The 26,115-nt window shown below is 33.9% G+C and overlaps 1 protein-coding gene across 1 annotated transcript in view; it reads left to right on the top strand.

The window, feature by feature from the left end:
• Nucleotides 1-26,115, top strand: part of LOC148940975 (head-specific guanylate cyclase-like) — a 287,023-nt gene that overhangs the window by 52,942 nt on the left and 207,966 nt on the right. Inside the window, exons 8-9 of the mRNA XM_089105123.1 lie at nucleotides 10,329-10,430; nucleotides 10,913-11,592. Coding sequence (XP_088961249.1) covers nucleotides 10,329-10,430; nucleotides 10,913-11,592 — 782 coding nt within the window. The remainder of the gene's footprint in view (nucleotides 1-10,328; nucleotides 10,431-10,912; nucleotides 11,593-26,115) is intronic.

Here is a 26,115-nt window from a genome sequence, read left to right as displayed (position 1 = left end):
ACATTTTGTGTAATTATTTGAGTTAGTTTTATGGTATTATGTGCCTTATTATGTTTATTTTTATTTTGCAATTGTTGATTTTTCATTGTTATTATTATGTACTATTTTTTGTTATGCATTAGTATCATGCGTTATTACTTTGTGTTATTAATTAAAAAAAACTTTTTCCACAAAATAAGTTTTTCAAAGAAAATTAAGGAACTCCATTAAACCAAAAATGAGCAAAACAATAATCTACCGAGCGTGAAACTACCACAAATCAGCATCGATAAATAAATGAAACCCAAAACGAACAGGAATTACAATAAAAAACCGAGCCAAACTCAAAACGAGCAGAAATTATTATGATTAGGGTTCAAAAACCCCTATGCCTTCCCAAGGCCAGAACATAATTTGCACTTTTCTGAAAAAACATAAATACAAATGTTTTTACTTTGATAACTTTAATAAATCAAGTAATATCAAAATTTTGGTTACTAAATATCAGTATCTGTATATTAAACTGACAATGCACATTCATTTGTATTTTTTCAGTAAAGTGCCAAGTGTTTTTTCAGTGTTAGTTACCTTCCAATCACTTCCGACTATTAAAAAAGGGCACTAGCCATTTCAATTTCCAATCAAATGAGCTCTTTTTGAAGTTTCTACGACAACGCTTTCTATAAAAAACCTTATATGCCCCCAGGGCATAACTTACAACCCTTGCCCTGAGGGCTGTGGGGGAGGAGGGATGGGAGAGGTTGTCATCCTAATTTCCAGAACTTTCAACTACGTTGAACAAAATGGCTATCTCAAAATTTTGATTGGATGTGTTTGGGGAAATGGTGGGAGTGAAAGGGGGGTTAGTTGCCATCCAATCACTTTTGACTATTAAAAAGGGCACTAGCCCTTTCAATTTCCAATCGAACGAGCCTTTTTGTAGTTTCAACGACAACTATTTCTAAAACAAACATTATATGCCCCCAGGTCATAACTTATAACCCTTGCCCTGAGGGCTGTGGGGGAGTATCTTCATCAAAAACATAATTTTCATCTGGAAATCAACTACGCTGAACAAAATGGCAATCTCAAAATTTTGATTGGATGTGTCTAGGGTAATGGTGGGCGTGGAAGGGCTATTAGTTGCTTTCCATTCACTTTCTGCTATTAAAAAGGGCACTAGCCACTCCAATTTCCAATCAAATGAGTCCTCTCCGAAGTTTTTACGACAACTCTTTCGATACGAAGGGTCCTGGTCTAAGACCAAGAAAAAAAAAAAATACATTGTGCCAACATCGTTCAACATGATTTGTCTTTTGCCATGGGCCAAAGCGGCTTTTGTTGCAATAAAGACTTATCTATCTAAATATAGGCTGAACACGATTGTCGTGTTTCTTTGCTTCATCATTATTGTTTATCTACAATGCACTAAAAAGACAAGAAAAAGTGGAACAATGCATTAGAAAGAAAAAAAATAAAACCAGAATGAACAGAAAAACAACAACGAACTAGATGAAAAATACGGGGAAGATAATGATCAAACAGTTCATTGTAACGAACTGTAAGTAAGGAGCGACCCGGCTCAATAGTAACCGAAACTCTAAAAAACGGAGTTTTGATACCAATAGATATATAAGTTTCATCAAATAGATATATAAGTTTCATAAATGTTACCTATCAAAAGTTACACGAAAATTTTCGAAAAAAGGGGAAACAACCCCTAAAAGTTATAGAACCTAAATGAAAATCTCACCATTAGATTCAGCATATCAGAGAACCCTACTAAAGAACTTTCAAGCTCCTATCTGCAAAAATGTGGAATTGTGTATTTTTTACCAGAAGAAAGATCACGGATGCGTGTTTATTTGTTTTTTGTTTTTGTTGTTTTTTTTCCCAGGGGTGATAGTATCGACCCAGTGGTCGTAGAATATCGTGAGAGGACTCATTCAAACGTAAATTAAAATTTATAGTGTCCTTTTTAATTGACCAAAAAATTGGAGGGAAACTTGGCCCCCTCCTTCGCTCATTTTTCTCCCGAAGTCATCCAATCAAAATTTTGATATAGCCATTTTGTTCAGCATAGTCGTAACTCTAATAGATATGTCTTTGAGAATGACTTAATCCCCCACGATTCCCGGGGGAACGGCTGCAAGTTATGAACTTTGCCCATTGTTTGCATATAGTCTGGTTTACTGGGAAGCATACAGACGATTTCAGGTGGGATTTTTTTCTGGTGGGAGGGGGGGGTCAGAGGAGAACGTTACAGCGAAGGATCTTTCTATGGAGGTGGTTTCCTTGGGGGAAGGGACATTTCTATGAAGGGGATGCTGCATTTCCCAGCATTATTTAAAAAAATATTAGAAATTAAAAAAAACAAACAAGTTTTTTCAACTGAAAATAAGGAGCAACACTAAAACTTAAGATGAACAGAATTTATTACCTATATCAGGGGGGTCATCCCCTAGTCAATACCTCGCTCTTTACGCCAAAGTTTTTTTTAGTACTTTCAAAAGAGCTAACTAATCTAATTAACCGGCCTGTGTGATTCAAGGGTTTGTGATACGAACAAAATTCGAACTTTAGCGTAAGGAGTGAGGTATTGACTAGGGAGCGAACTCCCTAATATACGTAATAAAAACATACGAATATAGAAGTTCGTTACGTAAGTTAATACGTAAGTTACGTCAGAAGAAAATTTCAAGAAAGCCATTTAGCCAGAAAAAAGTAAAATTAATATGCAAATTTCGTTTTAATTATTCATGTACGGTTTATTTTTCTTTCAAATAAAAAAAAAACTTTAGCGTAAAGAGCGAGGGGTTGAGTAGAGGACCGCCCTTTTCATATACGGAGTAATTTCTGTTCGTTTTAAGTTTTAATGTCGCTCCTTACTTCAGTTAAAAAAACTAGTCTTTTTTTTATTTAATCACAAACAAGATCAGACAAGTCTGTGTAACAAGACCAGATCTGCCGACAAATCTGGACCAGTTTAATTCTTCAGTTTTTCTATCCTTATAGAAGCTAATTTTGAAAAAGTGAAGAACTAAATATGAAAGTAAATATGAAAGTAAAGTAAATATAGAGAAAATATGAAAAAAGAAAATCTCGAAAGCAATAGGTCACAACCAAGATGTTCTGCCCTAGGATAGATGGATGATAGTCTATCAATCAACAAGTGAAAATGACATAATTTTTATGCAATCCTGAAAAAGGCTTATGCCAGCTTTGCCTCTCACTCAGACTATCTGTCTTGGCTTTTGCATAAAAATGATGTCATCTTTACTTGTTGATAGATACACAGCTTGTTGATACATCATCCATCCTAGGGCAGAACTAAGGTATATAGTCATAGAACTTGAATCCCCCTCTCTCCGAACAGTTTGCCCGACTCGTAAAAACGTAATAAAAATACATAAAAGCACGTTTTGATTAGTTTTTTAAAGTTGTTTTCTTCTATCCCACCCCGCCATGAACAAAGATCCTGGATACGGCCCTGGTCACAACACGTCTATAGTCATGTCAGGCAAGTAAAAAGTAAGAACAACCAAACGAATATTTTTTTTGATAAAACAAAGGATATAAAATCAAAAGAGAACAAGAAGAAAAATCAAACCAATAACTACTCCATGTAAAAACTACGGAAGCAGGTCATAACAACCAAATGAGCTTCTCCTCACAAGAGAACAGAAGCAACTCGGCGTTTGTGTTGTTATGCGTTGTTGAACAGAAGGTCATTGATTGTTATATTGCACTTCTACGGTTTTTACATAGAGTAGTTAACGTATAAATTAACACAATTTCTTATTCTCATTCTCACTCCTTTCTATTCTTAAAATTACTTTAGTTTAAATTTCAAGGTATAAAAATAAAAAATAAATATATTTTAATTAGAAAAACTCCCAAAACAACGACAATCCGGGGTATATATTAAATGTTATCTTGTACCACCCCCCCCCCCCTTTTTGGTGAATTGATACCACTAACTCAATATATTTCAGATTGCACAAAATATAGGACAAATGGCGCAATTGAGCTCAATTTTACAAATTTTATTAGAGGAATTTCTAATGAAATTCGATATCCTCATCCTAGGATATCAAAACAATTTTCACAATTTCCTTTCTTATTCACACTCGATTTTTTGTTCCAGGAGGATGAATTGGTCATCTTAGGCCAATAGAGTAGTTACAGTTAGTGACTAATACATCACCAGTTTGTTGTCAAAATGTGCTAAAGTGGAAGTCATTCAAGGCTATTAATTTTTATTTTTTTAGAACCTTTAATTTTTTTAGAAAAGACATTTTAATATTTTTTTTTAGAAAGACATTTTAATTTATTTTTTTGCGTATTTATTTCTGCCATTACTCCTTTGAATAAACTAGGGGTCGAACCATGGATTATTGCCTCAATGGACACAAAAAAAAGAAGAAAAAAATGAAAAAGCATTGCAACACTTGAGCAGCAAAACGGCCACCAGGCATATAAGAAGAATGGTGGCAAGCAGTCAGATAATAGAGAAGGAGACCTGAATGACCGATTTGTCCTTCTTAAAAAACTTAAAAGAGACCTTTCTTGGTCGCATAGTCGAAAAATGGTGGCAAGCAGTCAGATAACAGAGAAGGAGACCTGAATGACCGATTTGTCCTTCTTAAAAAACTTAAAAGAGACCTTTCTTGGTCGCATAGTAGAAGAATAGTGGCACGCAGTCAGATAATAGAGAAGGAGACCTGAATGACCGATTTGTCCTTCTTAAAAACTTTAAAGAGACCTTTCTTGGTTGCATAGTAGACGAATCCCAAAATGCTCACGAGGAGTATCAAAAGAGGAGTTCATTCCCTGTGCGTTCGTTTTGTCTATTCCTCAGGAATAGACAAAACGTTGTGAGGAATAGTTAGACTATTCCTCACAACTCTATTTCTTAAAACAATAAAAAACTTTAGCGTAAAGAGCGAGGCGTTGAGGAGGGGACAGTCCTTTCATATACGGAATAATTTCTGTTCGTTTTAAGTTTTAATGTTGCTCCTTACTTTCAGTTAAAAAAAACTAGTTTTTTATTTATTTAATTTTTGAACGTTTTTGAATTAATGGAGGTTTTGATTTTGGCTCACCGTACATGAATAATTAAAAAAAAATGCATATTAATTTTACTTTTATTTGGTTAAATGGCTTTCTCAAAAGTTCTTTAATTTTAGATACGAACATTTTTATTAGTAATAAATATACGTTACTTACGAATTAACTTACATAACGAACTTCTAAATTCATATATTTTTAATACGTATATTAGGGGGTTCGCCCCCACGTCAAAAATACCCACTTTAAGCTTAAGTTTTAATTTTTTTACAATTCTTTAAAAATGAACCCATACACAAAATGGTATTTAATTAGAATAAATATCTATTAAGACATTCCTAAAAAACCTTTGGCTTAAAGAGCGAGGTATTGACTAGGGGGCAAACCCAATGATAAACTTGATAATTTCTGTTCGTTTTAAGTTTTGGTGTTGCTCCTTACTTTCAGTTGAAAAACTTGTTTATTTTTTATTTAATTTCTGATCTTTTTTTAAATTATGCTGGGAAATCTGGACCCCCCGTCTTAGAAATGTCACTTCCCCCCTGACCACGTCCTCCCTGGACATATCCGCCCACAAAACCCCCAACCCCTCCCCACCCGACCAGAAAAAAAAATCCCCCTTGAAAACGTATGTATAATACCCAATAACCAATACTATATGTAAACATTGGGTAAAGTTAATAACTTTCAGCCCTCCCCCCAGGGACTTCGGGGGATTAAGTCATCCTAAAAGACATATTTATTATATTTTCAACCATGGTGAACAAAATGGCTCTCTCAAAATTTTGACTGGGTGACTTTGGGAAAAAAAAATGAGCGTGGGAGAGGGCCTAGTTGCCCTCCATTTTTTTTGGTCACTTAAAAAGAGCACTAGAACTTTTAATTTCCGTTTGAATGAGATCTCCCACGATATTCTAAGACCACTGGGTCGATACGATCACCCCTGGGAAAAAAACAACAAAAACAAAAAAAACACGCATCCGTGATCTTTCTTCAGACAAAAAACACAAAATTCCACATTTTTGCACATAGAAGCTTGAAACCTGTACAGTAGAGTTTTCTGATATGCTGAATCTGATGGTGTGATTTTCATTAAGGTTCTATAGCTTTTAGGGGGTCTTTTTCCCTTTTTTCAAAAATGATCCAAATTTTCTCAGGCGCCTAACTTTTGATGGGTAGGACTAAACTTGATGAAACTTATATTATGTTTAAGAGGTAATTACTTGGCAAAAAAAAAAAAAAAAAAAAAAAAAAAAAAAAAAAAAAAAAAAAAAAAAACTGTCGTCCTAATCCAGCAATTGAGACAAATGTGCACTTGAACGAGGCTCTCACCTTACACACCCATCCAACTACCTAGGACCAAACAGTATACCCAAACCATCAACCAAATAGAAAAGTCCGAATCCATGCAAAGTTGTCATCAATAAATGTAAGTCGTTGTAAAATTACCCGCAAAAGCACCTTAAATCTAGCAAAATATTTCCAAGTGAAACCTTCCATTTAGGGCTCATCAGAAGAATACCACCGGCCTTAACGGGTTTCGAGGCTTTACATTCTTTACCCAGCACGGTGGCGCCTCTACCATAAGATCTATATGGTAACCCTATGTCAGGTCAAACCTGTGAAATACATGCATACTAGTCAAGCTATTAAAAATTACATACAAACAGTGTTTCAATGTTTCCATAATCAAATCCCAGAGGTCACTGAAAGAGATAATTCTGGAACAAATGACGACATGTCCAGATGTATCTTTTATTGGTATCTGGAAACAATTACCAATTTAAAGATACTCAAGCTTGTTTAGAACCCATAGAAACTCAAACTGCGAGAAATTATAACAAAATATCATTCAGTATTTCATTATAATGTTTTGTATATTTACTTAAGAGTTCATGATACATGAAACTAAATTTTTGGAATTGCCAACTAATTTTTTTGGCAGAAAAACCTCTTAAGATCAGTTTTTCGCTCAACTTTTTACATCTATTTTTAAAATCTGTGTAATTACTGCATATTTTTGCATACCTAAATAATTGGGAATAATAAGCCGAATAAGTAATATTTGAATGTATATTACTTTCAAGATATGGAAAATTAATTACTTCAAAATTAAAATCATCCGTTTTATTATATAATTTAAAAACTAATTTATTATTATTTGAAATATTAATATTTAAATCTAAGAAATGGTCGGAGTGTCCCATCCCATAGCTAGGCTCAAGAATTAACTCTTGTGGATAAATATTTTTTGAAATATCAATAAACTCTGCACAATTTATTACCAAGAGATCGTCCAGATATATTTTATTATTTGAAAGGTTATATTTTACGTTGCTTGGGCTATTTTTATTTATCATATATTCATATTCTAATTGACTTAAAAACAGGTCTGCTATGAATGGACTTGCATTCCCACCCATAGGAATACCTACGGTTTGTTTACATAAATTCCCACTAAATCTTATAAATGTATTAAATAGAACAAATTCCAATAAATCGCATACCATATCCAAGCTATAACATCTTGAATTAATAGTGCTTCTAAAGAAATTCGTCCATCGGTATTTTTTATAAAAATTATAATGTTTAAAAAATACTATTTTTTAAAAAATAAATTTTTTATTATAACACTTTTAAATTTTTAATATTAATATTTATTTTTGATATTTTTTTTAAAATTTTTAAAATTAAATGGACTCTACTCTTTTACCTGAAATCATTCACCTAAAAATATATCACTTGTAACGAGTTATTAACACTCCAATATGGGTTAAAGTTAGAAAATTTTTTAATTCCAGAGCAATATGCTTTAAATTTATTTCTAATTTCCCATAAAATTAAAGATAAATCAGTAGTCGCAATTCTGGTAGGACACCGGTCTTCCCCGGCAATAAAGCGTGGTGTTGGTTTATTTTTGCGAAATTTTATCGTCCAATCTAAGAAAAGACAATGTGTGTCCTTGTCATTTATTTTAATATTGAAATTTTTCAAAATTATTTCTTCTATATTTTCAATTAAACTATTCTCCTCCATATGGGCCTTTTCGTATGTATTTTTTTTGTTTGTAACTCTTTTGATAAAATATCACAATAGTTTCTGACAAATTATGGCAAAATTATTGCCAGCATTATCAAATGGTACAATTACAAATTCATTCTGTATATTAGCAATTGCTTGTTTCATATTGGCATTATAAAATATTGATTTTTTCAAAGAATCTGTAGGATTAATTCTATACACGCTATTTCTTACACTAGTCAAAATCAAATTTATCCAATTCTGAAATCTATCTTTAGTAATTTTCTCCTTCTTGTACCAATTATCAATAAATACATTTAAATCATTCTTTAATCCCCTAAGAATATCTGCTGGCCTTATGTGGTAAGAAAGACGGAACTTAGCCCCCATTTTCATTATCTTTTGAAGATCACGATGCTTTATAATGGACAAATCCCCCGTTACAACATGCTTATAAGTTTGATCCCCAATTCGGTAAAAAGTGCTCACAATTACAAACCGGTTTCCAAGAACTCCCCCTGTCCAGTTTTTTAAGTATTGAATTATAGTTAAAAATCATTTGACCAATTGTTTTTGAAAATTTATATGTTAAAATTGGACTACCATTATACACCAAATTATATGGAAGGGCATTCTTTACTCTCCGCTGGTTTAAGATTCTTGGCAAATTAATATCTTCTATTTGTTTAGAACAAAAATTAATAGACAAATATAATCTATTATCCTTATTTACAATTTTTTCAGATTTATTATATTTTGAGCTAAATTTTGATTTAGCTAAAATACAAACTGCATCATAAATTAATTTATTTTTTGAGTTACATGTTGTACTATTTTTTGCAATCCAGAAAACTTTTATTAAATTATTCTTTTATAAATTATTTAAAGATTGTATTAAACTAGTCATTCCATTATTCTCAAATATATAACCTAAATTTATTAAAAATGCACTTAAATCTCAATAATTATTTTTATTATTTTTCCTAAGTCCTCTTGATCTGTTTTTACGTTTAGTGGGGCAATTAAAAGAAGGGTTCTTAGTTAACCCATTGATACAATTAGCAACTACATTTGACATGTCTCCGTATTTCGCAACTCGATCATTTAGCCCAAAAGGATACGCAGTACCCAGAGCATGGATCCAATACTCTTCTTGTTTGCGTAATTTATTATTTTTACAAAGCAAGGTATGTTGTGCAGACGTCAGCATATTACATTCAAATAGGCAATGGTCAATTGTTTCATTATTCATATTACAATGCCTGCAAAGAGGGGACAGGGAAATTGATGCTCAGACCGGAGCTCCTCTGTAATGGCTGATGCGTTATTACCCACTTCTGTACATAGCTTTTCTAAGAATTCAAATGAATCCCTTTATGTAGATGAAGCTTTAACACAAATGTCTATATTAAACACCCATTTCGTATGGGCAATGTGTATCTTCAGGGACGAGTTGCCACCATGCGGAGTTGCCACCTCTGAAACTAGAAAACCGAACTTGCTGTTTTTTGGTAATTATAATTCGATTGGCAGTATGCCAATTTTTTCTCAATGGCTTTTTGGCAATCCACAGCCAAAATTTTATTTTGCGCCCCAAAATTGCAGAAAACACCACTTTCCAGCCTTTTTGGACACTCAAAAAGAGCATCAGAGCCTTTAATCTCTGTTTGAATAAGTCTTCTTACAATTTTCTAAGACCATTGGCTCAATAAGATCGCCCCTGGGGAAAAAAATAAATGAACAAACAAAGAAACACTCGTCTGTTATCTTCCTTTTCGGAAAAAATACATTAAAAGTTTTGTGGATTGGAGTTTGAAAAAATCAAAAATATTTTTATATGATATATTAAATTAGATAGTGTTATTCGATTCAAGATCACTTGCTCTTTTGGGGGTGCTTTCCCTCTTTTTAGAAAGTCCGTCAAATACTCTGAAACTCATAATTATTGATAGGTAACATTCGACTCTATAAAAAAAAATTATAATTGACTTTTATTCATTCAAAATCATCAAAAAAGCGGATACTTTTGATACATATATTGCTATCAATACTCCCTTTTTGGAGTTCCGGTATGGTTAGCACGGGTCGCTCCTTACTTAGAGGTCGTTACTTCGAACTGCTTGATTTTGACAAAACGAAACAATCTTTTCATTTATAAATCTTAAGCATAAGTCAAATTAGAAAAATTAGACACATGTGAAAGGTCTTTTAATACTGTTATGATTAAAAAGCTGATTTAATTCATTTTTGCCAATTAGCCGAAGAACTTCATTTTTCCCCAAAGTTCATTCATTTCATTGTGACCTTTATCCATTTTGAATCAACATATGTTGGAGCTGTTGTATATGTTGGATATGTTGGTAAGTCCAAAATGTTTTATCTTCTCCATCATTAAAAGCTTACAAGCTTCTGGCTCGTTTTTATTTTATTTTTCTATTTGAAGCATTATAAATAGGACTTGTTAAAAAAAAAAAAAAAAAAAAATGTCAGTAGATATTTAAATTTTGGCGCTCAACCCAAAATATAGGTAACAGTCATTCAGACACTAGCCGATGTATGTTGTTTTCCCCCAAAGTACATTTCATTCCGGCCTTTGTTTATTTGATTCAACAGATTGGGGCTGGGAGCCTAGAATTTCACTATCTTTTCCGTTATTAGAAGCGTGCAAGGTTTCTGATCTTCTTTCTTAATTATTATGAATAAGACTTATTAAAAACAGGCCAGAAGATATTAGAATTTCGGACGCCCAACATCAAAGACTTACCAGTAAATTAGGAGTGGTATTTTTAGAATTTTGTAATATTTATCCATCATTATGTCAACTACTTTGAATGTTTTCTAGCTGACGAGTTTCGTGTAGTGTTAGAAGCCCTGGGAGAGAAACTTCTCGTGGCCTGCCTTACAAAATTCTCAGGAACGTTGAGAAATTTTGCCCCCAACCTTCAAGACTTTCTCTTAGGATTGGGAAGTGTTTTTGCAGAGCTAAGGATATCAAATAGTACCAAAGACTATCACCATACATCTTTTTCTTGTGTTCGAGACCCAGAACGGATCTTACTTCACTATGGAACAAATACCCCAACTGCCGGGTATATTTTTGCTGGAGTGCTTAAAGGTATTGCAAAAAACTTATTTCGCTGTTCTTTATCAATGCAAGTGACACTTCATGAGCTTTCTAGTCTAGAGTCAAAACGTTACCATTTTGGCTATAAAATCAAAACAGTACCTATGCAAAATAGAGAGTGGGGTACAGAGAGGTTTTCTTCAAAAACATTTTGCTCCGCCTTCCCGTGGTATTTGGTGCTTGATAGAAAGTTGAAAATAGTTGAACTTGGAGTTGGATTTTTGAAACTATTTGGTCGCTCCATAAAATTATATGAAAGTGATTTTGTAACATATTTAGAATTTAGAAAGCCACATGTGAATCCCACATCATTCTCCAAGATAGTGAAAAAGATTAATTCTCCTTTTATTCTCCGATGTCGGAGAACAGTCAACGAATCGGATACCCATCAAAATTTGGTAAGCTTTACTATTTTACATGTTTTTCTTATGTATTATTTTTTATACCAACTTGAACCACAATATGTTCCAATTTATTTTTTCATGTTTTCAGCACTGCAATAAAGATACAAACAATATCAACATTCTCTGCTTTTCAAAGCTGCAGCTTTTAGATTAGACTTTTTCTGTTGGTTGATTCTAAGTTTTTCTAGGAACAACAATTTACTGCAAAATTGATTTACTTTGTTTCACTGAATTTAAATAAAATTGACAATGTATGTAAAGAGCGAACTTAAAGCGAACAATCTTTCATAATTTCATGGGGAGCTGCCATCTTTTTCAATCATTTCAACTTTTTTTCGAAGTTTACGTTGTGGGTTACACATAAAAAAGATACACTTTTAAACATCAAGTCTTTTAAAAATTAAAATTTTGCTCTATTCTTGTGGAAAACATTGGGGAAAGAAAATATTCGTAACTATAAATACATTAAATTTAATAAGCTCTCATTAATGAAAAAGTTAAACTTTGGCCTAAAGAGCGGAGTACTTCGGACACGCTGCCCCCGGGGCAGAGCAGTCTCTTTTATATCTATAGGGACATCGATTCGTCTTAAGTATTAACGACTCATTTTCCTTCTATGTATCAAAATAAGTTTTCGAGGTTTAATTGGCTTTCGGCTTGTTTACAATGCGGATATTATAAAATGCACAGTTAGGTATTAAATAAGAAGCAATCAGCCACGTGAGAGTTTTTGCTAAGTATTTTTATAGGAGTTTTAATACCTTGAATGGAATTTTGTCTCATAACTTTTCTTATCAATTGAAATTTTGAACCGATTAGGACCAAAATTGCACACTTTGGCACAAATTGTATGAAAATGGTGTTTATTGAGACACGAATTTTTTCTTCCTTAAACAGTATTGAGAACTGAAATTTTTCATTTAAATATAGTTCTTTCAATTTCCGCAATCATTAATTTGTTACTCTATTAAGTATCTCTGAAAAGTGTCCCAAAAAGTTTTTCAAGAGAATTATTTTAAAAGTCAGGATGAATCTGATGTCATAATTTGCTAGTTTTGTAAGGGAATGGCCGTATTTTTTCAATGCTCACCTTTGTTGGGGAAAGCATTTGAATTTAATATTGTATTTTGTGCTCAAAATATTTTGACTGACAAAAAAATATATAAATTACTTGTTGGGTCCAAACATGTTCTTCTAAATCAAGAGAGGTCAGGGTGTGAATCATTTTTCAAAATTTATGTAAAGGACCTCTTGCAGAAAAAACAATTTGTCTGAAAATGCCCTTTTTGGGCTCTAGGGCTCCTTTAAAAAGTAACTAAGTAAGTGACCCTTAAGGTCCAAATAGGTGGCGCTAATCTCCATTTCATAGCCGTTCAGCCAGGAAGTGGAATGGGGGGGGGGAGCGGCCCTCCAAGGCTTTTGCACACCCTTCCTGCTTACCTTCCCCAAATTTCTCTAGGTACCCATTTAGAGCTGGGTCAACCCTGAAACCTGGGTCAATCTCTGCACTTACAGAGTCACGGCACTGACACCGTCTCAAACCAAATAACCGGCCATGCCAGGAATTGAACCCGTGCCTCTTGGACAAAGGATTTCCAACCCAGCGTGTCAACCCCTTAGCTAGGACGGCTTTTCAAGGGCACCTTCCTGATATGGAGATATCTAAAACCCCCCCCCCCCCAAATAAGGGTTTTTCAAGTCTGAACGATTGCAAATTAACAAATGAATCATCCAGTGAATCAACTTAGTGGCAGGATGAGCAGGATTATGAAAACTACTGTTTGTGTCAGAATTAAAAATTGTTGAAAAGTTTCTCCAACATACAAATAGCAACCCATACTATAGATTCTTATTGAAGATTAAATAAAAAAAAAGTTTTTTAAACTGAAAGTAAGGAGCGACATTAAAACTTAACCCGAACAGAAATTAGTCCGTATATGAAACGGGCTGTCCCCTCCTCTATGCTTCACTCTTTAAACTAAATTTTTTTATTGTTTTAAAAAATAAAGTTTTGAGAAACATTCAAATTTTAGCGTAAAGAGAGAAGCGTTGAGGAGGGGACAACCCCGTTCATATACGGAATCATTTCTGTTCGTTTTAAGTTTTAATGTCGCTCCTTACTTTCAGTTTAAAAAACTTAGTTTTTTTTATTTAATTTCTGATCGTTTTTTAGTTAATGCAGCTTTTATTTGCATAAAAATTTTACTTTTCTTTTGCTAAATGGATGTCTTAACAAATTAACTTACGTAACTAACTTCTATATTCGTATATTTTTCTTCTGGCAAAAAATACAAAGTTGCAGATTTTTGCAGATATGAGCTTGAAACCTATGTAATAGGGTTTTCTGATACGCTGAATCTGACGGTGTGATTTTCATTAAAATTCTTTCACTTGTAGGGGATGTTTCCCCCTCTTTAAAAAATCGAGTAAATTTTCTCAGGCTCGTAACCTTTGATGAGTAATACTAAACTTAATAAAATTTATATATTTAGAATCAGCATTATAAACACATTCTTTTGATACATTTATTGACATCAAAATTCTGTTTTTAAAAGTTTCGATTACTATTGAGCCGTATCGCTTTGTTTTTTTATTGTTTTTTTTTATTAGTCAATACCACGCTCTTTACGTTAAAAGTTAAAAAAAAATTTTTATTCACAAACCCCTGAATCACAAAGGCCGTTTAATTAGAATAGAAAGCTCTTTTGAAAGCACTAAAAAAAACTGTAGCGTAAAGAGCGAGGTATTGACTTGGGGGAGAACCCCCTCACATATGTTATAATTTCTGTTCGTTTTAAGTTCTAATATTCCTTCTTACATTTCAGTTGAAAAAACTTGTTTTTTTTTATTTAATTTCTGATCGTTTTTTAAATAATGCTTGGAAATCCGGCACCCCCTTCATAGAAATGTCCCTTACCCCAAAGAAACATCCTCCACCGAAATATTCTCCAGAGTAACCCCCTCCTCTAGCCTCCCCCCTCCAGAAAAAATCCTTCCTGAAAATGGTTGTATACTTCCCAATAACCAATGAATAATGCTGGCAAGTCCGGCGCCCCCTTCATGGCAATTTCCCTTCCCCCATGAAAACTTCTTTCATGAACAGATCCTCCAACATAACCCCCGACCCACCCATCCCACCCACTACCAGAAAAAAAACCTCCTGAAAACTTCTGTATACTTCCGAATAACCAATACTATATGTTAACATTGGGTAAAGTTCATAACTTTTATCCCACCCACTGGGTACTTAGGGGGATTAATTCATACTAAAAGAAATATTTATCATATTTTCGACCATGTTGAACGAAATGGCTATCTCAAAATTTTGATTTGTTGGTTTTGGGAAAAAAAAAAGCGTGGGTAGGGTCCTAGTTGCCCTCCATTTTTTTAGTCACTTAGAAAGGACAATAGAACTTTTATTATGTGTTCCAATGAGCCCTTCCAAAATATTTTAGGACTACTGGGTCGAAATGATCACCCCTGGGAAAAAAAAAAACAAACAAATAAACACGCATCTGTGATCTTTCTTCTGGCAAAAAAATGCGAAATTCTACATTTTTGTAGATAGGAGCTTGAAACCTCTACAGTAGGGTTCTCTGATACGCTGAATATGATGGTGTGATTTTCATTAAGGTTCAATAACTTTTAGGGGGTCTTTCATCCTTTTTTTTCGAAAATCAGCCAAATTTTCTCAGGCGCGTAACTTTTGATGGGTAGCACTAAAATTGATGAAAGTTATATATTTGAAATCAGCATTGAAATCTGATTCTTTTGATACATCTATTGGTATCAAAAAAGTTTCGGTTACCATTGAGCCGGGTCGCTCCTTACTTACAGTTCATTACCACGAACTGTTTGAAAACTGTAAAGATATCAAATATAATTTTTCTCTATGAAATTACTATGTTAATAAAAAACGAACAGAAATTAATTTAAAAAACTTTTACCAGAAAACACGTTTTTCAAAGAAATGTAAAGAGCTCCATTAAGCCAAGAATGAGCAAAAATAAAGTCAAACGATCTTCCAAGCGTAAAAATATGACAAATCATTATTAATAAATAAATGAAACTCAAAACGAGCAAAAATTAACAAGAGTAAGGCTGATAACCCCTATCAATTCTCAAAACCAGAACACAATTTGCGGTTTAATTAAAAAAAAAAAAAAAAAAAGACAAATGACCGTGGATCGTCAGTTTAATTGACACATAGTGACATTCCTTCATTAAGGTTTTGATAATGTTTCATTTATGAAAGTAAGAAATGTGAAAACATTTCAAAATATTTTGTTTCCAGTAAAGCGCAGATTGTGTTCTGGTCCTGAGGAGGCATAGAGGTTATCAGCCTTACTCATGTTAGTGTTTGCTCGCTTTATGGTTGACTTGGCTATTTATTTTAATTTCTGTCCGTTTTGAGTTTCAGTTATTTATTGATAGTGAATTGTGATAGTTTAACCATTGAAAGATTATTTGACTTTATGTTTGCTCATTCTTAGCTTCATTGAGCTCCTTACTTTTCTTTGAAAAATTAGTCTTATGGTAAAAGTTTTCAAATCAATTTCTGTTCGTTTCTTATTGAAATATTATTTTTTATGCAAAAATAATATTGTATATCTTTTCAGTCTTCAAACAGTTCGTGGTAACGAACTGTAAGTAAGAAGCGACCCGGCTCAATGGTAACCGAAACTCTAAAAAACGGAATTTTGATACCAAGAGATACATCAAAAGAATCAAATTTTAATTCTGATTTCCAATATTTAAGTTTCATCAAGTTTAATCTTACCTATCAAAAGTTACGCGCCGGAGAAAATTTGACTGATTTTCGAAAAAAGGGGGAAACACCACCTAAAAAACATAAAAGCTTAATGAAAATCACACCATGATATTCAGCGTATCAGAGAACCCTACTGTAGAGGTTTTAAGCTCCTATCTACAAAAATGTGGAATTTTCCATTTTTTGCCAGAAGAAAGATCACGGATACGTGTTTATTTGTTGTTGTTTTTTTTCCTTTTCCCCAGGGGTGATCGTATCGACCCAGTGGTCATAGAATATTGCGACAGGGCTCATTCGAACAGGTTCTAGTGCCCTTTTTAAGTGACCAAAAAATGGAGGACAACTAGGCCCCCTCCCACGCTCATTTTTTTCCCAAAGTCACCCGATCAAAATTTTGATATATCCATTTTGTTCAACATGGTCGAAAGTATTATAACTATGTCTTTTAGGTTGACTTAATACCTCGAAGCCCCCAGGGGGAGGGCTGAAAGTTATGAACTTTACCCAATGTTAACATATAGTATTGGTTATTGGGAAGCATACAGAAGTTTTCATGGGGAATTTTTTCTGGTAGTGGGGGTTGGGAATGGGTCGGGTTTTATATGGGAGGATCTTTTCATGAAGGACGTTTTCATGGGGGAAGGGACATTGCTATGAAGGGGGCGCCGGATTTCCCATCATTATTTTAAAAAAAATCAGAAATTAGATATAAAAAACAATTTTTTCAGCTGAAAGTAAGGAGCAACATCAAAATTTAAAACGAAAAAAAAATATTAGCTATATGATTGGGTTCACCTTCTAGTAAATGCCTCGCTATTTAAGCCAAAGATTTTTTAGTACTTTCATAAGAGCTATTTATTCTAATTAACGGCCTTTGTGATTAAGCGGTCATTTTTAAAGAATTGGGACAAAATTCGAAACTTTAGCTTAAAGAGCAAGGTATTGACTAGGGGGCAAACCCCCTAATATACGTATTAAAAATATATGAATATAGCAGTTCGTTACGTAAGTTAATTCGTAAGTTACGCGTATTTATTGCTAATAAAAACGTTCGTAAATAAAATTCAACAAGTTTCGAGAAAGCCATTTAACCAAATAAAAGTAAAATTTTTATTCAAATTTAGTTTTAATTATTCATGCACGGTGAGCCAAAATCAAAACCTGCATTAATTAAAAAGCGTTCACAAATGAAATGAAAAAAAAACAAGTTTTTTTAACTGAAAGTAAGGAACGACGTTAAAACTTAAAACGAACAGAAATTCCTCCGTATATGAAAGGGGTTGTCCCCTCCTCAACGCCTCGCTCTTTACTCTAAAGTTCGACTTTCTCACAACTCAATTTTTTTCAAGCGATAAAATTTTGTTTTAATTGCAATTTTTTAATTAACTTTAACGAAATTCACACCATCAGATTCAGCTTATCAACGAACATTATTATAGAAGCTTCAAACTCCTATCTGCAAAAATGTGGAATTTTGCATTTTTAATTAACTTTAACGAAAATTACACCATCACATTCAGCTTATCAGAGAACCCAATTAAAGAAGTTTCACGCTCCTATCTGAAAAAAGGGGGAAATTTGCATTTTTTTTCTCGAAGAAAGATCACGATGCGTGCCCTCCAAAAAATGGAGGGCATCTAGGCCCCTCCCATGCTCATTTTTTTCTCAAAGTCGCCCAATTAAAATTTTTAGATAGCCATTTTGTTCAGCATAGTCGAAAATCTAGTAAATATGTCTTTTAGGATGACTTAATCCCCCAAAGTACCCAGGGGAGGGCTGCAAGATATGAAATTTGCCCATTGCTTACATATTGTATTGGCTATTTGGAAGCATACAGACATTTTCAGGAAGGATTTTTTTCTGGTAGGGGGGGGGGGGCGAGAGGAGAGGTTACTCGGGAGAATCTTTCCGTGGAGGATGTTTCTTTGGGGTAAGGGAAATTTCTATGAAGGGTGCGCCGGATTTCCAAGCTTTATTTTAAAAACGATCAAAAATTAAATTAAAAAAAACAAGTTTTTTCAACTGAAAGTAAGAAGCTACAGTTGATTTTAGTGCTTTCAAAAGAGCTATCTATTCTAATTAAACGGCCTTTGTGATTCAGGGGTTTTTGAATTAAATTTTTTTTTAGCTTTTAACGTAAAGTGCGTGGTATTAACTAAGGGGAGAACCCCCTCACATACGTAATAACATATACATAATAAAAAAAAAGCAAGCGATACGGCTCAATAGTAATCGAAACTTTTAAAAACGGAATTTTGACGTCAATAAATGTATCAAAAGAATGGGCTTATAATGCTGATTCTAAATATATAAATTTTATTAACTTTAGTATTGCTCATCAAAGGCTACGAGCCTGAGAAAATTTACCTGAATTTTTAAAGAGGGAGGAAACATCCCCTACAAGTGAAAGAATTTTAATGAAAATCCCACCGTCAGATTCAGCGTATCACAAAACCCTATTACATAGGTTTCAAGCTCATATCTGCAAAAATCTGCAAATATATCTGCAACGTATTTTTTGCCAGAAGAAAAATATACGAATATAGAAGTTCGTTATTTAAGTTAATTTGTAAATTATGTCAGAACCAAATTTAGAGACAGCCATTTAGCAAAAGAAGAGTAAAAATTTTTATGCAAATTTTGTTCACTTATTCAATGACGGTGAGCCAAAATAAAAGCTGCATTAACTAAAAAACGATCAGAAATTAAATAAAAAAAAAAAATTTTTTAAACTGAAAGTAAGGAGTGACATTAAAACTTAAAACGAACAGAAATTATTCCGTATATGAAAGGGGCTGTGCCCTCCTCAACGCCTCGCTCTTTACGCTAAAGTTTGACTCTGTCTCATAACTTTATTTCTTAAAACAATAAAAAACTTTAGCGTAAAGAGCGAGGCATTGAGGAGGGGACAGCCCCATTCATATACGGAATAATTTCTATTTTAAATTTTAATGTTGCTCCTTAATTTCAGTTTAAAAAACTTTTTTTTTATTTAATCTTCAATAAGAATCCATAGTATGGGTTGCTATTTGTATGTTGGAGAAACTTTTCAACAATTTTTAATTCTGACACAAAGCTTACTTTTTAATTTAATTTTATAGCTTCTGAAAATGACATGAAAAATCAAAATTAATACTATTCCCAGAAGATTCTATCTATGCTCTTTGACAACCTGGATCCACTTACACTATTTTTATTTATTTAAATTGTAAGAGCAGAAGTAGTAATAGTAGTATCTCCAAAAGTTTCAAACTAATACTCCCCGTCACCCTCGATATATTGCTGCGGTGTCTTATTGGAAACCATGAACACAATGCCTTTTGATTTATTTTAAAGCAACATTTAGTTTTAAAGTATAATGAGTCAATTTCATAATTTTGGGGGGTTGACGTGCCTAATATCCCTACAGACATAGTTGCTGGGCCGTTCTACTATGCTGCAGAAAACGCCTGTCTCAAAATTTTGACTGGGAGAGTTTGGAAAATGAATGGGCTTGAGCGAAAGGCTGCTTGCCCTCCAATCTCTTGTTTCTCTTAAAAAGGGCACTTGACACCCGGGCTGTAATTGGAGCGCAAGGGGAAGACTTCCCCTTATAAAACAAAGTTAAAACATTTTAAATATATTTTTTTTTCAGTTAAGTGCAAATTAAGTTCTGATCTTAAAAAGGTATGGTGATTGTCAAGGACATATACCTTATGTGCCCCAGGGCATAACTTACTTTGCCCACAGGGGTTGGGGGTTGTCATCCTCAAAGACAAAATTTCTGGTTCTTTCAATTACGTTGAACAAAATGACTATCTTAAAATTTTAATTGGATGTGTTTGGAAAAATGGTGGGATTTGGAGGGGGGTTAGTTGCCTTCCAATCACTTTTGACTGTTATAAAGGGCACTGGTACTTTCAGTTTCCAATCGAATGAGCTGTTTTCAAAGTTTCTACGACAACAAATGGCCATCTCTAAATTTCTATCAAATGCCTTTGAAGAAAATACGAGGTGGGTTATCAAGCCCCCTATCACTGTGAATCTTAAAAAGGGCACTAGAACTTCTGATTACGAATCCAAGGAGCCCCTTCAGAAGTTTATACGATCACCCTTTCTATATATACCTTATATGCCCCTAGATAATAACTTACAACTCTTGCCCCGAGACCTGTGTAGGGGTTGTCATCCTCAAAGACAAAATTTCCAGACCTTTCAATTACTATGAACAAAATTTCTATCTCAAAATTTTTGTTGGCTGTGTTTGGGGTAATGGTGGGTGTGTGAGGGGGCTAGTTGCCCTCCAATCACTTTCAACTATATAAAAGGGCACTGGCCCTTTCCGTTTCCAATTGAATGAGCCGTTTTTGAAGTTTCTACAACAACAAAGGGCCGTCTCAAAGTTTCTATCAGATGTGTTTCTAGAAAATACGAGGTTTGGGACCGCTATTTGACCCTCCGATCACTCTGAATCTTAAAAAAAGGCACTAGAACTTCTAAATTACCAATCCAGTGAGCCGCCTCTGAAGTTTTATACGATCACCCTTTCTATATATACCTTATATGCCCCAAGGGCATAACTTACAACCCTTGCCCTGAGGGCTGTAAGGGGGTTGACATCCTCAAAGACATAATTTCTGGATCTTTCAACTACGTTGAACAAAATGGTTATCTAAAAATTTTGATTCGATGTGTATGGGGAAATGCTGGCCGCGGGAGGGGGGTTATTTGCCCTCCAATAACTTTTGACTATTAAAAAGAGCACTAACCCTGTCAATTTCCAATCGAGTGAGCTCTTTTTGAAGTTTCTACGACAACAAATGGCCGTCTCAAAATTCCTTTGAGATGTATTTCGGGAAAATACGAAGTGTTAGGGGGGTATCCACCCTCCGATCACTCTGAATCTTAAAAATGGCACTAGAACATCTGAATTTTGTAATCGAATGAGCCCGTTCCAAAGTTTTCACGATCACCATTTCTATATAGCCTATACCCTATATGCCCCAAGACACAACATATAACCCTTACCCCGAGGGCTGTTGGGGGGGGGGGAGTTGTCATTCTTGAAGACATAATTTCCGGACCTTTCAATTACGTTGAAAAAAATGGCAATCGCAGATTTTTCATTGGATGTGTTTGGGGAAATGATGGGCGGGGGAGGGGGGTTATTTGCCCTCAAATCACTTTTGGCTATTAAAAAGGGCAGTAACCCTTTCAATTCTCAATAAAATGAGTTCTTTTTGAAGTTTTTAAGACAACAAATGTCCATCTCAAAATGTCGGGAAAATACCAGGCAAAGGTCCTACAAATATTCTGAACGGAGGCTTCAGTCCTCCATGTACAAAAACAAAAATCTCCAATCTTTTTTCTATAAGAATACGGCTGCTGTTTCTTTTTTTTACCAGTTGTGATTGCATAGAAACAGGTATCGTATAACTTTGAGAGAGAGGTCAGTCAAGTGGAATTTAAATTACTATGCAGAAAAACTTATTTTTAAGTGAACATACCAACAAAGTGCCATAGTAGACTATCTTGTGTATAACGACAACAATGATGGCTCGAATACAGCCAAAATGCTATTGAAAGACAATTACTCCTAAATGTAAAAAAGCAATACTTTCAACCATGTAGTTTTAGATAGCGTAAAATCAAATGATATTACTGTTGACCCTAAACTTTTTTGCAATCCAACCAAAACTAACTTGATTTTTTTTTTTTCGCACTCTGACCGATGGTCTGTGTAGCGCAGGTACCAATCTCCTGAGTGTCTGCTTTCGCCCGGGAGCGCAATGCGTGGTTGGGGGCAAATCATCTGAATTTTCCCTTGTATTTTATCCCAAATTTCTGCTGGCACACATTTAGGACTGGGTCAGCTGTGGCCAAACTTACGGAGATGCACTGCTAACCAGTAGTAATCAAGGTTATACTTTTACGAGACATATAGCAATTTCTATGTTATTCTATCGCGCCTCTATACCTTTTCAAAGAGATTCAGAGCTCCCTCACATAATGGAATTTGAGGGTCGATAAAGTGAAATTATGTCACTATTCTAGTTTGTCTAAACCAGTATTGCATTTAACTTATTTTACGTAGACAATGAACGATATTAATTATTGTTTTTAATAATAGGAAGTTGAACGATACTAATTAGTGACTAGATTTTATGAAGATGGACAAAAAAAAGTATTATGAAATTAATTCACTATTCTATTTTTTCTAAGCCATTCTTGACTATAACTTAATTTAAGCAGACATTCAATAAAATTAATTAATGTTTTGAATAATCGGAGTGTGAATGATTCTAATTAGTGATTGGATTGTATGAAGATGGAGAAAAAAAGGATTATGAAATTATGTCACTATTCTAGTTTTTCTAAAGCAGTATTGCCTATAACTTAATTTACGTAGACAATGAACGATATTAATTAATGTTTTGAATAATCTGAGTTTGAATGATTCTAATCATCGATGAGATTGTATCAGTGGAGAAAAAAGAGCATTAAACTGATTAGCAGTTAAGTTAACCCCGAAGGAGTTGTTGACTCAGTTAATTTTTTATAAATTTGTATAATACACAAGTGATGTTTGATAAGTATTGTCAATTTAAAATAGGATCTAACGTTCCCTTCGTTCCCCCATTTCTGAGGGAGGGGAGAGGAGGGGGGTCAATTTTGGAGGGAAAACCAAAAATACTCAGAATCTAAAATAAATGAGATCTGCCTCAAGGGTAAGGCTCAGAGGCCCTTCGTTCCCCCATTTCTGAGGGCAGGGGAGGGTGAGGGGGGAAGTCAATTTTGGAGGGAAAACCGAAAATACTCAGAATCGAAAATAAAGCATGATCTGCCTCAAGGGGAAGGCCCGGAGGCCCTTCGTTCCCCCATTTCTGAGGGCAGGAGAGGGGGGGTCAATTTTGGAGGGAATACCAAAAAATACTCAGAATCGAAAATACAGCGTGATCTGCCTCAAGGGGAAGGCTCAGCACCCCCTCCATCCCCATTTCTGTGGAGGAAATGAGTTTTGTGGGATGGTGTGGAAAAATGGTACGTGTTGAATGTTTAGGTAAACATTCGACTATTAAGACGGCTATGGTGACTTTCTGAATGGTCCGTGAGAGGCGGGGGAGGTATGTATTTAGTTTAAATAATTCTAGGATGAATTGAGTTCTGGGGCTGGTGCGGAAAAATGGTACGTGTGGGGTAAATTAAGTTTGGAGAGGGGTAAAAATGGTAGTTTTTTAGTACCCGATAAACAGGTGACTTGAAATGCTTCATTAGAAATAGTTTATTGCTAATCATACCTCCTCGACAGATATTTTTTCTATTGTATTTTATAGCTATTAGCCAAACGTTGCTCTGTGTTTGTCACACCAAATAGTAAATATTTATCGGGGTTTTATTTTTTCTATTCAAATATTTTCAGTGTAAGCCGGTATAATTACCTCATACTTTTATTCTAACTTAACTTGTAGGAATAGGACTTCTAGAATAAGGATTCATTCCCTAGACTAAATCAGTTTATTAATGTGAAATAGTAAGCAAAAGGCCATTAATTATCCATATTCTTCCTCTTCTTCTTCTTATCTAACTAAACTTTGCGCTGTGTTTGTAACACCAAATAGTAAATATTTATCGGACTATTATTTTTTATGTTCAATTATTTTCAGTGTAAGCCAATATAATGCTAGGGGGAGTAAAAATGGTGGTTATTTAGTACCCGGTAAACAGGTGACTTGATATGCTTCATTAGAAGTAGGTTATTGCTAATGATACCTCCTCGACATATCTTCGCTGTTTGAATATTTAAAGAAGGTAATTCATAGTCTCCATGTAATTCTAGGTCCAGCGGCAGCTGAGATCCAGTTTCAGATCCGGTATGACCAAACAGAGATTAATCTGACTTTGTCCCCAAACTTGGAAGTAAGTAACAAACTCTTTCTTGAAGTCACCTCTTGGATAAATAAAAAGACATTTCATTCAAGAAATTATGACAAAATTCTAAGTAAGTAACAAACTCTTTCTTGAAGTTACCTCTTGGATACGCAATGCAGAAATTTCATTTAAAAAACTATGAAAAATTGTAAGTAAGAAAGTAAGTAACAAATTCTTTCTTGAAGTCACTTCTTGGATACACAATACAGAAATTTCATTAAAGAAATTATGAAAAAATTGTAAGTAAGTAGCAAATTCTTTCTTGAATTCACCTGCTGGATAAACAAATTGACATTTCGTTTAAGAAATTAAGACAAAATTCTAAAAAAGAAACAAAATCTTTCTTGAAGTTACCTCTTGGATACGCAATGAGTATATTACAATCCAGCAATTTTGAAAAAATTGTAATCCAGTAAATAACTCTGTACCAAAACTATCTCTGGTGGACAAAATGTAGAGATTTAAGGAAAGTACTACCGAAAAACTTTTAAATAATAGAAAAACAAAGTCTATCTTTAAGACATCTTTTGAATAAACACTGCCGAAATTTCAATAAAAAAAACCTTGAAATAATTGTAAGTAAGTAGTAAATTCTCTTTTGAATTCACCTGCTGGATAAACGAAAAGACATTTCGTTCAAGAAATTATGACAAAATTCTAAGTAACAAACTCTTTATCGTTTTCACGACTTAGATACACGATGTAGAAATTTAATTCAAGAAATTATGAAAAAATTCTCAGTAAGTAACAATTTCTTTCTTGAAGTCAACTCTTGGATACACAATACAGAAATTTCATTCAAGTAATTATTAAAATATTTGTATGTAAGTAACTAGTTCTTTATTCCTTTCACCCTACATATAAAAACTACCGATTCTGAATTCAATAAAATGTGAAAAAATAGCAAGTACGCTACAAACTTCTTGTTGTTTTTACATCCCGGATATACTAGACAGAAATTTCATTTAAATTTTGAGGGGGATAAAAATGGTAGTTATTTAGTACCCAGTAAACAGGTGACTTGAAATGCTTCATTAGAAATAGTTTATTGCTAATGATACCTCCTCGACAGATATTTGTTTTATTGTATTTTATAGCTATTAGCCAAACGTTGCTCAGTGTTATTCTAACTTAACTTATGTGTGTGTGTGTTTATGTGTGTGTTTGTTTGTGTCTGTATATGTGTGTGTTTACGTCTATGTGTGTTTGTGTGTATATGTGTGTTTGTCTGTGTATGTGTGTGTCTATGTGTGTGTGTGTTTGCAAGCTAGCACAATTAAACTAGATAATGTCGATAACAGGACAATTCTTTTTTTCTCTTTATCACAAACAATTTTTTTTGTTTTTTTTCTTGTCCCAAACTACTTTTTTATCATGAACCGTTTAGAGACCAATTTGATCTGTACACATTGAAAATTGTTTGTGATAAAGAGAAAAAAGAATTGTCCTGTTATTGACATTAGCTAGTTTAATTGTGCTAGCTTGCACACACACACACACACACACACACACACGCATATACATGTAAACATCCACATACACACACAGACATACACACACACACACACACAGACACATACACAAACACACAAACAAACACACAAACACACAAAAAAACAAACACACAACAACACAAACGGACACATACAACCTCAAACGCAGACACATACACAGACACACGCAGAAACACACACAAAAAAACACAAAAACACACACCCCCGCAAACACACAAACACACACACGCTCACGCAAAAACACACACACAGACACATTGTTACTTACTTACAATTTTTTCATAATTTCTTCAATGAAATTTCTGCATTGTGTATGCAATAGGT

The sequence above is a fragment of the Artemia sp. Qi Xiang Cuo genome, chromosome 19, assembly GCF_049724085.1.
Source record: "Artemia sp. Qi Xiang Cuo chromosome 19, ASM4972408v1, whole genome shotgun sequence".
NCBI lineage: Eukaryota > Metazoa > Arthropoda > Branchiopoda > Anostraca > Artemiidae > Artemia > Artemia sp. Qi Xiang Cuo.
This window is presented reverse-complemented; position numbering and strand designations above follow the sequence as displayed.